This window comes from Chaetura pelagica, unplaced genomic scaffold (genome assembly GCF_000747805.2).
Source record: "Chaetura pelagica isolate M959 unplaced genomic scaffold, ChaPel_1.0 scaffold130, whole genome shotgun sequence".
Taxonomy (NCBI): domain Eukaryota; kingdom Metazoa; phylum Chordata; class Aves; order Apodiformes; family Apodidae; genus Chaetura; species Chaetura pelagica.
Window position 1 is genome coordinate 685,010 of NW_009951915.1, and position 13,440 is coordinate 698,449.

Genomic DNA, 13,440 nt, shown 5'->3' on the forward strand with positions numbered 1-13,440 from the left:
GCTGTTTTCCCTCAGCAGAACTTGAAACATCAAAGGAAATCAACACGTCCCATTTTATCACCCATCAACTTCCCTTCCTACCCACAGATGACATTTCCTGGTGTTTTCAGATGGATATGTCATGTAAACCACAGCAATACCAGTGCTGCCTTGATTGTTAGAGTTTCTGGTTTAGTGGCAATCTTTGAGAGCTCCCAGAGATGGGAATTTCCTTGTGAATTGCACCTTTTCCAGCAGGAGAGGGTGGAGGGCAAGGTTTAGGAGTTGCCATTGCAGTCCTGGAAATACGAATTCTGAAGGCAAGATAAAGGCCCCAGATCAACAGTTTTCTGCTTGGGCAAAGAAAGGATAAAAGAAGGTTGAGAAAATGAGCAAACAGGTGTGGGATGAGTCTAAACGTGGTGCTGGAGAGAACCTCCATGCTCATGATCTGAATTTGGGCTTCAGTGGTCTCTTGGGTTTAGGTGTCTGTCCTCACCTGGACTTTACATCCTCTGAATCTCCCACTGTGCTGGTGTGTTACCTGTGGCTGCATCTGTCTTGGGAATGCTTTCGTGGATGGGCTGCACAGGTCATGGTGGGCAGGGTTTCCCTTCTAACCATTGCATTTAAAGGCTTCGTCAGAGAATAACCTGCTACCTCTGTCCTCTCTCACAGCAGAGCATTGTCACAGGCTGCTGAGGGAAGGGGTGCAGGGTGTGGGACCTCTGTCTTCTCCGAGGTTGTTAAAGGCTCTGCAGATGCTGCTCAACATTGATGAAGCAACCTGGGAGCAACAGATCATCCAGCAGAGCACAGTGAATCACAAGAGGTCAAGAGAGTGATGGCACCACCATTAGGACTCCCCATCAGGACTCTCCAGCTCAGATCATTCCAGCAGGATCCCACTGCCAGGATCTTGCTCGATGGCCTGTGGGGATACAGGTGCAGGGCAGAGGTGGGAAGCAGTGAAGGAGGAGGTTGTGGTGAGGTTGGTGTTGATCTCCTCTCCCAAGTGACAAGCAGTAGGACAAGAAGAATTAGGCTTAAGTTGTGCCAGGGGAGGTTTAGATTAGATATTAGGAAAAACCTCTTCCTGGAAAAGGTTGTCAGGCCCTGGCCCAGGCTGCCCAGGGCAGAGTCCCCATCCCTGGAGGGATTTCCAAGCCCTGGAGATGGTGCTGAGGGACATGGGGCAGGGGTGGCCTGGGCAGGGCTGGGGGAAGGGTTGGACTCAATGATCTGAAAGATCTTCCCAACCAAAATGATTCTCTAATCCTAAGAGAATGGGTGGGAGGCCTTGACTGGCTGCATGGCCAAGTCACAGGCCCTGTTCCTGGGCAGTGATTTGATTCAGTTGCATTATCTGACAGGTCTGTGCACTCATGCCTCTTTCCCCCAAACATAAACCCATGAAAACCTGAATGAATAATGACAGAAGCAAAACTACAAGTGCTGCTACTTTGCCTTTGGTGTGCTCAGAAATACCCAGATGGGAATGTGATCTCTGCTGCAAATGATTAATCACGGAGGGATTACGAGGAGAAATATGACACTGGTGAATGTCTGAGATTAATTGGAAAGGGCATCTGCACTGACTCAGTTTATTCATGCTTTGTTGTCACTCCCATCACTTCCAAGGAAGCTGTCCTGGAATTTGTGGAGGGTTGCTAATTATTATTTTTTTTTTTTGAGGTTTGAATGCACAGATAAAGAATCTGAATTAATCTCATTGTTTACTTAATTGATTAACAAGTTATGCTGTAGAAATATTAAATCTTATCCTCTCACTGTGCTCACAAGGTTACATCCTCTCTCTTCCTCCTTAATCTGTTTGTCAGCCTAATCTAATGTGATGCATTTTATCCCATTTAAACTTACAAGATGTGGTTTATCTAGTGCAGCTTATCTAAATGGTTTGTTCTCTATGAGTGTTAGATACTTATTGCAGCTTCATCCTTGCTCCAGGTGAGGATTTTGTGTCTGTGACTGAATTTCATGCTCTCAACACCCATAGGAAAAGGTTTTTACCCCCTTTTTCAGACAAGGACTGAAGAGACAAGTGTTTGAATGACTTTCTCATGATTAGAGAAGTAAACCAGCACCAGAGCAAGGAACAAACCCTGTTTTGCTTACCTACCATGTTAGAAATTAAAAGAGCATTGATGAGAACACACAGTTTTCACTGATTCCTGGGAGAAGGATACCCCAGAGCTTTAAGAAGTGATCAGTATTGTAAGAGCCAAGCTTGGAGAGCACCCACCATGTTTCCATGGAGTAGAGCTCTCTTCCAGGCATGGATGCTTCTCCTGGAGACCAGGCAAAGAAAATGCCATGCAAGTAGTGTTGATAGAAGCCACTGTTGGCTGGCTCCCAAGCAGGCCCCTCTCGAGTCTGAAGGCATTTCTGTGCTCCAGGCACTTCCCCATCTTATGCAGAACCCACTTTGAAGGAGAAGTGAAGCAACCTTGGTTTTTGTTCTTCTGGCTGCGAAGGATTTGAAGCTGGAAATGAGTCGTAGTGACACACCTGCCAGAAACCACCAGGGAGCTGGGAAGGATGAGGCATGGCAGTGTCTTCTGAAGATGGATCCAAGCACTTTGACGACACGGTGCAGCCTGAAACTCAAGCTAATGGCTGAGAAAGGTTAAGCCATGAGCTCTGAGCCTCTGGTTTGATTCTTAATTCTTATTAATGGAGTGAATGTTGCTGACGGGTTCACCAGAGATGAGCTCGAATCCCAGCATCCCCCTCTGAACATTGAAATGGTCCTCCCCCAAATTAGCAGAAGGCTCTGATTGTCAGTCAATTGACTTCAGTGGAAATTTCCACTGACTTCAATGTACTTTGGCTCAAGCCCAAGGCTTGTGTCTGCATCTTCTAACCATTGATGCAGCTTCTCTGCTTGCAGCTTTGCCAGAGTTTCTGGAAAACACCTTTTAAAGCTCAAGTGAGGAGAGAGGCTGAAGGTGGTAAGAGGGACTAAAGAAGTGCAAACTACTTCATGGATTTCTAGGCCAGTTTGAGAGCAAGGGAAAAATGATTCTGTACGTTAATTGAATTAGTATTGAAGGTGACCACTCTATGGAAGGTCAGTTGGTCTTTGCACTGATGATTGCAAGTCAATCATTCTTTGCACTCTTAGTGTTCACTAAGAATTATTTCCCCCCATTGTTTATTTATTCCCCCCCCCCCCCCATATTTAAGCTTTGAAAGCATTTTCTCTAATTTCTAAAGATTTTGGGTGGAATTTGCTTGATACCTGGAAACAAAAGGAACCAACACTGAACCAGTTTAGAAAGGATCAATTTGTACTTTTATTTTTCTAAAGCCTTTGGCTGCTTCTGGAGAGTTTTGTATGTTCTTTGAAGGGGGGACAGGATAGGAAAGGACACAGTGTATGATTTTTCCTGTTAAAGATAGAAAGAAGACTGTGGCCCAAATGAGATCTGAAGGTTAGCTCAGCTATGCCATCTTCAGTGGTAATAATGATTATAACCAACACCATTTTGTATTTTTTTTATGCCACCACTTTCCAAGTATTTAGTTTTAATGACCAGTCCTGTCTTTCAACCCCCCAGCAGCACAAATGGAATGAAAAATTGCAATTTGCTGTTGATTTTCATGCGTGATTTGTCATATACTCCAGGAAGTCTGTGGTCATGTGTACAATGTGCACACAATAATTTGTGAGATATGAAGATGAAAGGGGTGGGAAGCCAAGACACAGGGAAAATAAGCAGTTTCCCCCAGGTTGTGCTGCAGGACAACCCAACCCCTGCTCCCTGGTGCCATCAGTGCACGTTAATGTTAATGCACTGCAGCAGGAGCTGCAGGAGAATGGAAAAATTAAGGAACCCCCTGCTGGAATGGTTGTTCAAGAAAGAAAAAACAGATTTTGGCCTGCTCCTCCTGATTTCTGCTGGAGGTGTGGGGGGGCAGATTGTGAGATCATCTGCCATTGGGTGAGGGAGTGGGTGGGTTTGTGGCCAGTGAGGAAGCCAAAGTGCTGCAGGATTAAGGAGGATATTTCTGTCACAGTGACTGGTTATTATTTCCTTTCTGAGTGAGTTACAACAGTCAGAGCCCTGGTCGTTTTGCTTGGTGTGGCTCTTTGAAGGTGCCCAAGCAGAGATGTGAGAGCAGGAACACAATCACCCCTTAACAGAGACTGTTCATGCAGCTCAGACAGGAACTGCATGAGAGTTCTAAGGCAGGAGAGTCTGGCAGCATGAAACCAAAGAGATGTAGTAGTTTGGAGAGAAATGGTGAATTCAAGCCTTCTGAGCAGGACTTCCAGAGAGGCTTGGAGCTGGGGCAGTTGCTTTTCTTACAGAGCACTATTGTCAGGTCTAATCCTGCTCCCAGGGAGAGGCAGATGGTGCACAGTTTCCCCTGTGATGAACACTGATGGGGCTGTACCTGGAATGCTGGGGTCAGGTCTGGGCCCCTCAGGACAAGGAGGACATGGAGGGGCTGGAGCGTGTCCAGAGAAGGGCAAGGGAGCTGGGGAAGGGGCTGGAGCACAAGTGTGAGCAGGAGCAGCTGAGGGAGCTGGGGGTGTCCAGCCTGGAGCAAAGGAGGCTGAGGGGAGACCTGCTGGCTCTGCAGCTGCCTGAGAGGAGGTTGGAGCCAGGGGGTGATTCTATGGTTACTGGTGCTGGTGGGGTCCAGGTTTTAGCTTTTCTGCACTTACCAAAATAATCACCAGTCAATGCAGGGATAGGGCTTCTTGTAGTGGACTCAGTCTAGGAGAAGGGAGAGGACATCCAGGGGTCTATGTAAGGAGCAGCAAAGAAGAAAGAAGAGTTTGTGTGGGTTTGCCTGCACCATCTAATATGTTCTCTCTTGACCTTTATCTTCCCCACCTTTCAGGAAGGAAGTCAAGATGGATTACAGCTCGCTCAGCGGAGTGCCCCGGTTCCTGACCCGGCCGAAGGCGTTCCTGGTGTCCGTGGGGAAAGATGCCACCCTGAGCTGCCAGATCATCGGGAACCCCATCCCAGTTGTGAGCTGGGAAAAGGATAAACTCCCAGTCCAGTCTGGGGGAAGGTTTAAAACCACAGAGGACGGGGATCTCTACCGGCTAACGATCTACGACCTGAGCCTGGAGGACAGTGGCCAGTACATCTGCCGGGCCAAGAACACCATCGGGGAAGCCTTTGCAGCCGTCAGCATCAAGGTGGGAGAGGAGACCACGGTGACAGAGTCAGCCCCCTACTTCATCCAGAAACCCTCTTCCATCAGAGTGACCCTGGGAGAAGACGTCATGTTCAAGTGCAAAGTCCAGGGCAGCCCTCCCCTCTCGGTGAACTGGGAGAAGGACGGGAGGTACCTGCGGAACCGCGCCGACGCCGGGCGCTTCCAGATCGAGTCCGCCGGGGAGTCAAACGCTCTCACCATCCAGTGTGCCCGGCTGGGGGACAGCGGCACCTACACCTGCCGGGCAGAGAATCTCATCGGCTCTGCCAGCGCCTCAGCAGCTCTGGTGGTGGAAACAAAAGGTCCTTCCAACCCTGGAAGCATCAGCAGCCACCTGGACAGCGGATGCGGCAAGACGGCGTCTTTGCTGTCCCACTTGCAGAAGAGGCGGGAGGAGATCAGGAAGACGGACGTGACCCACGGGGCTTTTGACTCCACGTCTGCCCAGCCTTACCCCGTGGCAGAAGGGTTGTCTGGCCTCGGCTACGGCCTCTCCCGGGATTACGAGAGGGCAGCTGGACTTGCAGCCAAGGGGGCCCGCAACGCCGCCTTCGCGGCGCTGACCCGCACGTGCAGCGTGACGGAGGGGAAGCACGCCAAGCTGAGCTGCTACGTGACGGGGGAGCCCAAGCCGGAGATCGTGTGGAAGAAGGACAACGAGGTCATTTTGGAAGGGCGGCGGCACGTCATCTACGAGGATGACCAGGAGAACTTCGTGCTGAAGATCCTCTTCTGCAAGCAGGTGGACAACGGGCTGTACACCTGCACCGCCTCCAACCTGGCAGGGCAGACCTACAGCTCGGTGCTTGTCACTGTCAAAGGTGGGTGCTTCCATCTCTCACCAGGGTGGTGATGCCTTTGAGGAGGCAGCCGGTGCGTCTCTGAATTGGGGTGGGAGCATCAACAACACTTCTGCCACTGATCTAAGGAGCACTCCTCTCTAAGGAGCCCTGTTCAACCTGTTCTATGAGTCATAGAATCATAGAACTACTCAGGTTGGAAAAGCCCCTTGGGATCCACGAGTCCAACCATCATCCCCACTCTACAAAGTTCTCCCCTAAACCATCTCCACCAACACCACATCCAAGCAATCCTTAAACACATCCAGGGATGGTGACTCCACCACCTCCCTGGGCAGCCTGTTCCAGTGTCTGACCACTCTTGCTGTGAAAAAATAAAATCCTCTGGTTGTAAAGGGGGTTGAGCACTGGAATAGGTGCCCTGAAGAGAGGGTCTCATTACTGGGGGAGGTTTAGGAAGGGCAATAAATGCGCACTGGTCAGGGATGGATGATGTAGAACCAGGTGGTTGTGAGGCAGCTGGGATGAACCAGGTCTCCAAAGCTCCCACCCAGCCTGTTTTTACAGTAATCTTAGAGATCTGGTACCATCCTCCTGATCAGTGACTGTGAAGCCCCATCTTACCCTCCAGGCTTTGGTCACATCCTGGTTTGCATTCACCACAGGGGTTAGCTGAGCTGGCAGACATGCCAATAAAGTGGTAGTAGAAGAAACTCCTCCCCCCCTAGTTGAGTGTCTCAGGTTGCCTTTGGTCCCCTGGGGGACCTACTCCAACTTTGATTACAGTCCATCTCACTTTTTCTGTATGGAGTGACCAACCAGCAGCCTTGTTGTTGCCAGGCTCTTCAGCCTTTCCCCATCTTGTGTTGCTGGATAGCCTGTAGTCCTTGTATGCTTCCAGAACTCTACCAGGTCTGTGATGCCTCTGTTGTGGTCAGCGGTGAAGAACTTGCCTTCAGAGAGTCCCTCAGTGTGGGTGGCGATCAGACCAGCTTCTTCAGAATGGCAACAAAAGTGTAACACACATATTTTCACAAAGGCAACTCTATGTTTTCAAGCTGCTCTCCCACTTGGCAAGGTTTCAGCAGGCAGTTTGCCACCCAGGGAGCGCCTGGAAATTAACTCCCAGGTGTAATTCTCAAAGGCTTTGCCATTTTGAGTGACAAAATAGATGGTTTTGACTTCAAGCAAAATAAATTAGCAATCCAAATTAATAGGAATGGTCTGTGCTTCGTACCCAGCTTTAAGAGTCCCAGATTTTATTTGGTTTTCTAGTTTCCCTTTTGTGGACCTTTCCTCTCAAACTCACCATCTTTCCCATGAATGACTCAGTCCCCATCTCCCTCAGTGACACTGGATTCATGGAACTCACTGATGCTTGTCCCACTCATTGCTATCTAAGGTGCAAGAGTGATGCTGGGAAGGGAGTTTGTCCTCTTCCATAAAGCCATGATTACATCATGAGTTGGGACTCAGAGCTGAAGACCAAACTTGGCCCTTGGGTGGGTGGTTCACTTTGAGGATGGTCCAAGGTCTGTTACTTGCCCAGAACTTGTCTTGCAAAGACAAACACCCTCTCCCTCTGCCCTTGATTATTTCATTATTCTCAATGGGGGCAGCTGGTTCCAAAGGAGATCAGGAAAGCATGTGAAGCTGCAGGTCTGGGAGCAAATATCATGGGAAAAAGTTATTCATCAATGTCCATTGTCAAGAGATGCCTGTGAGTCAGAGGGCTTAAGTGGAAATGTTTATGGTCTGTTGCTTTGTTACCATGTTGGGCTTTCTGAGATGGGTCCCATGGAAAATCTATCTGTGTTGGTTATAAATAGGCCCTGAATGACTCTTCTTTGTGTCACCAGAAGTCCATCTTGAGCCTCCAAAGATGGCTCAGAATGATGTAGCAGTGAAGGGAGCTTTTAATTCTGCTGTTTATGCCATTGCTGATGCCATTAGCTCCTTTGCCATTGGGCTTAGGGAGGTCACACAACCTGCTCTTTGCTCAGTCATGCAGAAGAAGGTAAATTCTCCAGGCAGCCACCCTTGCTAAGCACCATGATGGTGAGTTGGTCTTTCTGTGGGTAACAGAATGTTTGTAGAGTCTGTGACACTGTGGGCACATCCACAGTGTGTGTCCACAGACACAGGTACTGGGATGACATATTTCTTCCCCAAAAGGGTTGTCAGGCCCTGGCCCAGGCTGCTCAGGGCAATGGTGGAGTTCCCGTCCCTGGAGATGTTTAAAAACCATGTAGATGTGGTGAGGGACATGGTTTAGTGGTGGCCTTGACAGTGCTGGGTTAATGGTTGGACTGGATGATCTTAGAGGTCTTTTCCAACCAAAGTCTTTCTATGATTCTATGTCCCTAGGCCATATGTAAACTTAGCAAGAACAGCACACAAGGCTCCATCTTTTGGCCTGGACCAAGCAATGTTCATCTGAGTCCCTGAACACAGTAATCAGATACTGTGTGAAAAGGTTAGAGGTTACAAGCCAGGATAGAGACTGGGTAAACAGGCTGGTGCTGAGGCCACTTTGTTCTCCTTCTGACCTGAAGTGGTTTTGGATGACCACTGTCATGGTAGTCACATCTGAGATCTGAAAGTGAAGTTTAAAAACATGGAGGTGGAAAGGAAACTTGGAGAGCACAGTAGCTGGGAAGAAGACTAAAGGCACAAAGTGGTGGAAGCTTGTCCAGGCACCTTTAGATTCCTACAGCAGATCACACAGAAACGTGTCCAGGGGGGTTTTGAATGTCTCCAGAGAAGGAGACTCCACAACCTCTCTGGGCAGCCTGGCCCAGGGCTCTGTCACCTTCACAGAAAAGAAGCTTTTCCCTATGTTTAGGTTGAAAATTGCAGGGCAGAAGCCTGAGCTGCCTGCTGGTTGAAGGATGAAGGATAATTAGCACGTAGAGCGTGGTCAGAGCAGGTGTGTGTAACTGTAGCAAAGGCTTTTAAGGGCAGGACTTTGGTTTGCCTTGATTGAAGTGTGTTCAGGCAAAACATTTTTTAAGAACATAACCAAGTTTATTTTAAGAAAATTTAAGAAAATAACCAAGGTGAGCAAGAGTCACCTTCCTGTTCCTGAAGGGATGCTTCCCAGTCAGGTTTTCATCTTGGTATAACAACCCAGGTAGCAGATAATATTGCTCCTTCCAGGTGTCCTGTCTGGCCCTTAAAGTCTGGTATCTCTGTCCAGACTGTGCTCAGCTAGGAGCTGCTGGAACTGTTGATGTGACAGCTGCAGTTGTGGCTGTGCCTCTTCTCTTCTGAAGAGAAGATCTGTGGAGCTGAATGCTTGGGTTTCTAGGGCTCGAGTTGAGAAAAGAACAAACCAGATCAAAAATAGGAGGTCTTCTGTAGGAGCACTTGTCCTAATGATGGAACAGGAGGGGACAGCTAATGGACTCAGTTATATGCTGAGCTACCAGATCTGGATTTTATCACACGAGTGCTCCTGGACATCACAGTTTGGATGTGGGATGTTTGAGGGCCTAAATTTTGAGCAGGAGGTGCCACAGTGGGCATGGGCTTTTAAGTCTAAGGCAAGTCTACTCATGTTTGACTCTTAGACTAACCCTTGGCATTATGGATTGCTAGTGACCACGTGAAATTACCATCCCGGGAGTTTGTGAGTGATCAGAGAGAGGGAGAATGGAGGTACAAAAAAAAGGCTGGGAGCTGATGCGGTAATTATTAGAAGGTGAAGGTACATGTCAAGACATGATGTCTCATGAAGCATGAGTGGAGATGCATCAGCACTGACTAATCCAAGCTTGTGACATGACCGTGGCACCAGCCCTGTGGCTGTGACCACCATCTGTCCTCTTCAGTCCAGCTCCCCTTTCTCCAATTCAGTGCTGGGGTATCAGGATGATTTCACAGTGCAGCTGTCGCTGGAATTAAACATTGTTCTGTTCATAAAACGCCTTCCCTCCCTGTTCTGCAGCTGTTTTGCACGTGGGATCTACACTCTGGTTTCTCCCTCAGCCAGGGCACTGCAGCCCCACTGCTGGAGGAAAGCAGAGAGAGTCAGGGGACTTGGGCTCTTTCTCTAGTTCTTTTCTTGTCATTGACAGAAGCTGATGCAGCCTTTGGTGCTGGTGGGGAGAACAGAGAACTCCTCCATCAGTTACCCTGTGCTTTCCCCCACATCTCTCCCTCTGTGCACAGCCACTTCCAATCTTCCTCTGCCCTTTCAGACCAGCTCACCTCTTCTGAGCTCACGTCTGCTGTGAGACCCCGAAAACATCAGACCAGCTCAGCTGCTCGTGCCCACCTAGCATTGCTGCCCTGGGCTCTCTCCCCACGACCAGCTTGTTTGTTATTTCCCCAGCTGTATCATTCCTTTCAAGGGCTTTTACTCCATCCTGCAGTGGCTGTTACTACCTGTAGAGTCAGCCTGGGAGGAGCCTGCCCTTCATCTTGTCAGCACTAAATGACAAGGTGCGATGCAGAAATGTTCATGCTAGAGGACAAGCAGGCTACAAGAGCAGAATTCATTAACCTGATTAGTTAACCAACTACTTTTGATTAGAGACAACTCCTCTGTGGGGCAGGCACTGCAGTTCAGACTGACACTGCTTCATTTTTGTCTAAGTCCTTAAAAACCTGTTGGGATCTAAGATTTATTCACGTTAGAGCAGAACACCTACAGTAAGTAGTAGGGCTTAATGATGAGTTTCAATGGCAGCTCAAGACAAATCCACATAATTAACAAGCACTGTTGCTCTTGAGTCTTTTTCTATGGACTCATTTATTTGTGCAACTCTCAGCACAGACCATCATAAGCTCCCGTTTCTCCTTTTATCCTTTTCAGAGCCTTCAATACCCTTCAAGAAAAAGCTGAAGGATCTTGAGGTGAGGGAGAAGGAATCTGCCACCTTCCAATGTGAAGTACCTGTTCCTAGTACAGAGACAGCTTGGTTCAAGGAGGAAACCAAGCTGCAGCAGAGCACCAAGTACAGCATCGAGGAGGAGGGCACGTACCGCCGGCTCACGGTGCAGAACGTCACTGCAGATGATGATGCTGTCTACATCTGTGAGATGAAAGAAGGGAGCAGGACCATCGCTGAGCTGTCTGTCCAAGGTAGGAATGGCTCTTTGTGTTTCAGATTGGCCAAGTCTTGCTCGCCAAGCGTGGGGTTCATGGAGGAAAGGATGGGCCTTTGCCCCACGCACGCCTGGGGTGAAGGGCAGCAGACTCTCCTGGTGTGAGAGGAGAGACATGTGTGGTTGGTCAGTGGGTCCCTGGGTTTCCTGCCTGGGTGTATCTGGCACATGGGGACAGAGAACATGGACAGATTGTGTTGCTTCACAATATACATCACGTGCTGGGGACCCGTGCCTCAAGGAGCTTCCTAGAAGTCCTTTAGCTGCAGCCTAGCACTGTAGACTTCCTTTAATGTGATCACAAGCACCAGATGTGTCCCTTACCACAGTCTCACACACATCCTGTCTGGTGTCTGGCAAACACAATGGTGAACCTTGTCCAAGGGTGGTGCAGACCACACTGGGAAGCTGGCTCAGCAGCTGTGGCTTATGGTCCATGTGTGGTGCAGGATGTGTTCAGCACCAGTATGGTTTGGGATTGGTAACCAGATCCCTGCTTTGGATCCCTGACAGCTGGAGCTGTTCTCAGGAATTTGGAAAGCTGATGAGAAAAGGGCAAAATGTGGATATAGATTCATGCTCAAGCCTCTGAATCTAGTGGTTTAGGACAGAAGGGCCAACTAGGTGTAGAGCCTGGTATGGTGTAGGTGTCTCACAATGAGTAGACACACACACCAGGGGTGTGAAAATGTCTGCAGAAGGAGCCGTTGGTTCTGAGCTCCCTGACTTTCTGTATGAGCAACATCCTACCTGTGCAACCCCAGGTCCTGCAGTTTTGATTTTGATTATGGTTATCATAGAGTGGTTTGGGTTGGATGGGACCTTTAAGGGTCATTTAATCCAACTCCCCTGCAGTGAGTAGGGACATCCTTGACAAGGTCAGGTTGCTCAGAGCCCTGTTCAACCTGATCTGGGGTGCTTCCAGGGATGGGGCTTCTATCACCTCTCTGGGCAACCTGTACCAGTGTTTCACCACCCTCAGCATAAAAAATTGCTTGCTTATTTCTGGCCTGAATCTTATGCTGGTATCATTGACATGTCTCCTGTTGCATATTGCTTGCTTATTTCTGGCCTGCTGGTATCATTGACATGTCTCCTGTTGCATCAGTTGGAGACCTTCCATAGCTACAGGATTGCACTTGTCCTGACTCATTTGAAACCTGACTTTATTCCCAGTTAAACCAGAAGCTTTTTGCAACATAAATTGGTGCAACACAGCTGGCTGACCTGCATCCTTTTGCAGATTCCTTTTTGTATCAGTAGCAAAGAGCTGAGAGTGCACATGGGTGGAGGCACTGCAGGTGTGTTTGGCCAAGATGGGGCAGCTGGTATTTAATTGTGTGTGCCATGGTACTATGACATGTTCCATTAAAAAAGAAGAGTGACTAGACCAGGTGGAGCTCTCAGGAGGCAATGGAGGCAGAGCCTTGCTGGGAGAGCCTCTGTCTGCACCAGGGGGAGAAGATTGGAGAAAACAGGGTGAGGTTGGGTGAAAGTGAGAGCTTGGCAGGATGCAAAGGGCTGCAGGGATGGAGACAGTGCTGAGAGCAGCAAGGAACAAACATGCAGCCAGGCTTTGGAGAGGATGAGCAGAGAACTGGGATCTTGAATCCTACTGAGGGACCATGTGCCAGATCTGTTGCTCCATGAAGGACTTCAGCATTGCTTCTTGTTACGTAGCTCTAGGTGCTTTGCCTAGATCAGGGCTTTTTTACCTTACAGGGATTATCCCAAGGCTGGAGCCAGTCCCCAGCTGTCCACAGGGATGGCCTTCTGATGCTTTGTCCAAGCTTTCCTGTGAATTGTCACATCTTGTAACTTTGGGTTTATTTTAGTAAGTGATAATCGTCACAGTCACTTGGAAAGGACTCAAATGCTTCACATTCTATGTGAATTTCTGGGTTGACTCCAAGAAGAAACTGGAGTTTTTCAGTGCATTTTTTTGTCAATACAGGGGACTGGTTTGTTTGCAGTCTTGGGCATGTGAATTTGATGGAGGCAGAATCCCAAAAAGAGATGAAAGACCTGTCTGGTTTAAGAATGACCTACTGTAGCAAAGTTTTAATTTGAATTCCCAGCATATGCAGGCAATTAAAGTTGTGTTACTGTCAAACCTGCTCTTGGCAAGACCATGTACCCTGTGTTTAGGCAAGAGCAGACTCTGCATAGTGGGGAAGAAACATGAGTGACTCTAGTAGAACAAGATTGCTTTTCCCTCTTTGAAGGCCAAAATGAATCCTTGGGATTATCTGTTCTGTATAACTCAGAGCCTGGGAATTCATTTAGGGATGTCTGTGTAGTGTCTACAATGTTTTGATGAGGTGAGAGCTGTTGGTTAGTCCTGTCA

General features: G+C 48.6%; 1 protein-coding gene across 1 annotated transcript in view; it reads left to right on the forward strand.

Moving 5' to 3' along the window:
* The first annotated feature begins 4,867 nt into the window (after positions 1 to 4,867).
* OBSCN (obscurin, cytoskeletal calmodulin and titin-interacting RhoGEF) overlaps positions 4,868 to 13,440 on the forward strand; it is a 183,002-nt gene continuing 174,429 nt past the window's right edge. The window contains exons 1-3 of the mRNA XM_009994678.1: positions 4,868 to 5,593; positions 5,714 to 6,002; positions 10,801 to 11,070. Of these exons, the coding sequence (XP_009992980.1) occupies positions 4,868 to 5,593; positions 5,714 to 6,002; positions 10,801 to 11,070 (1,285 nt within the window). The remainder of the gene's footprint in view (positions 5,594 to 5,713; positions 6,003 to 10,800; positions 11,071 to 13,440) is intronic.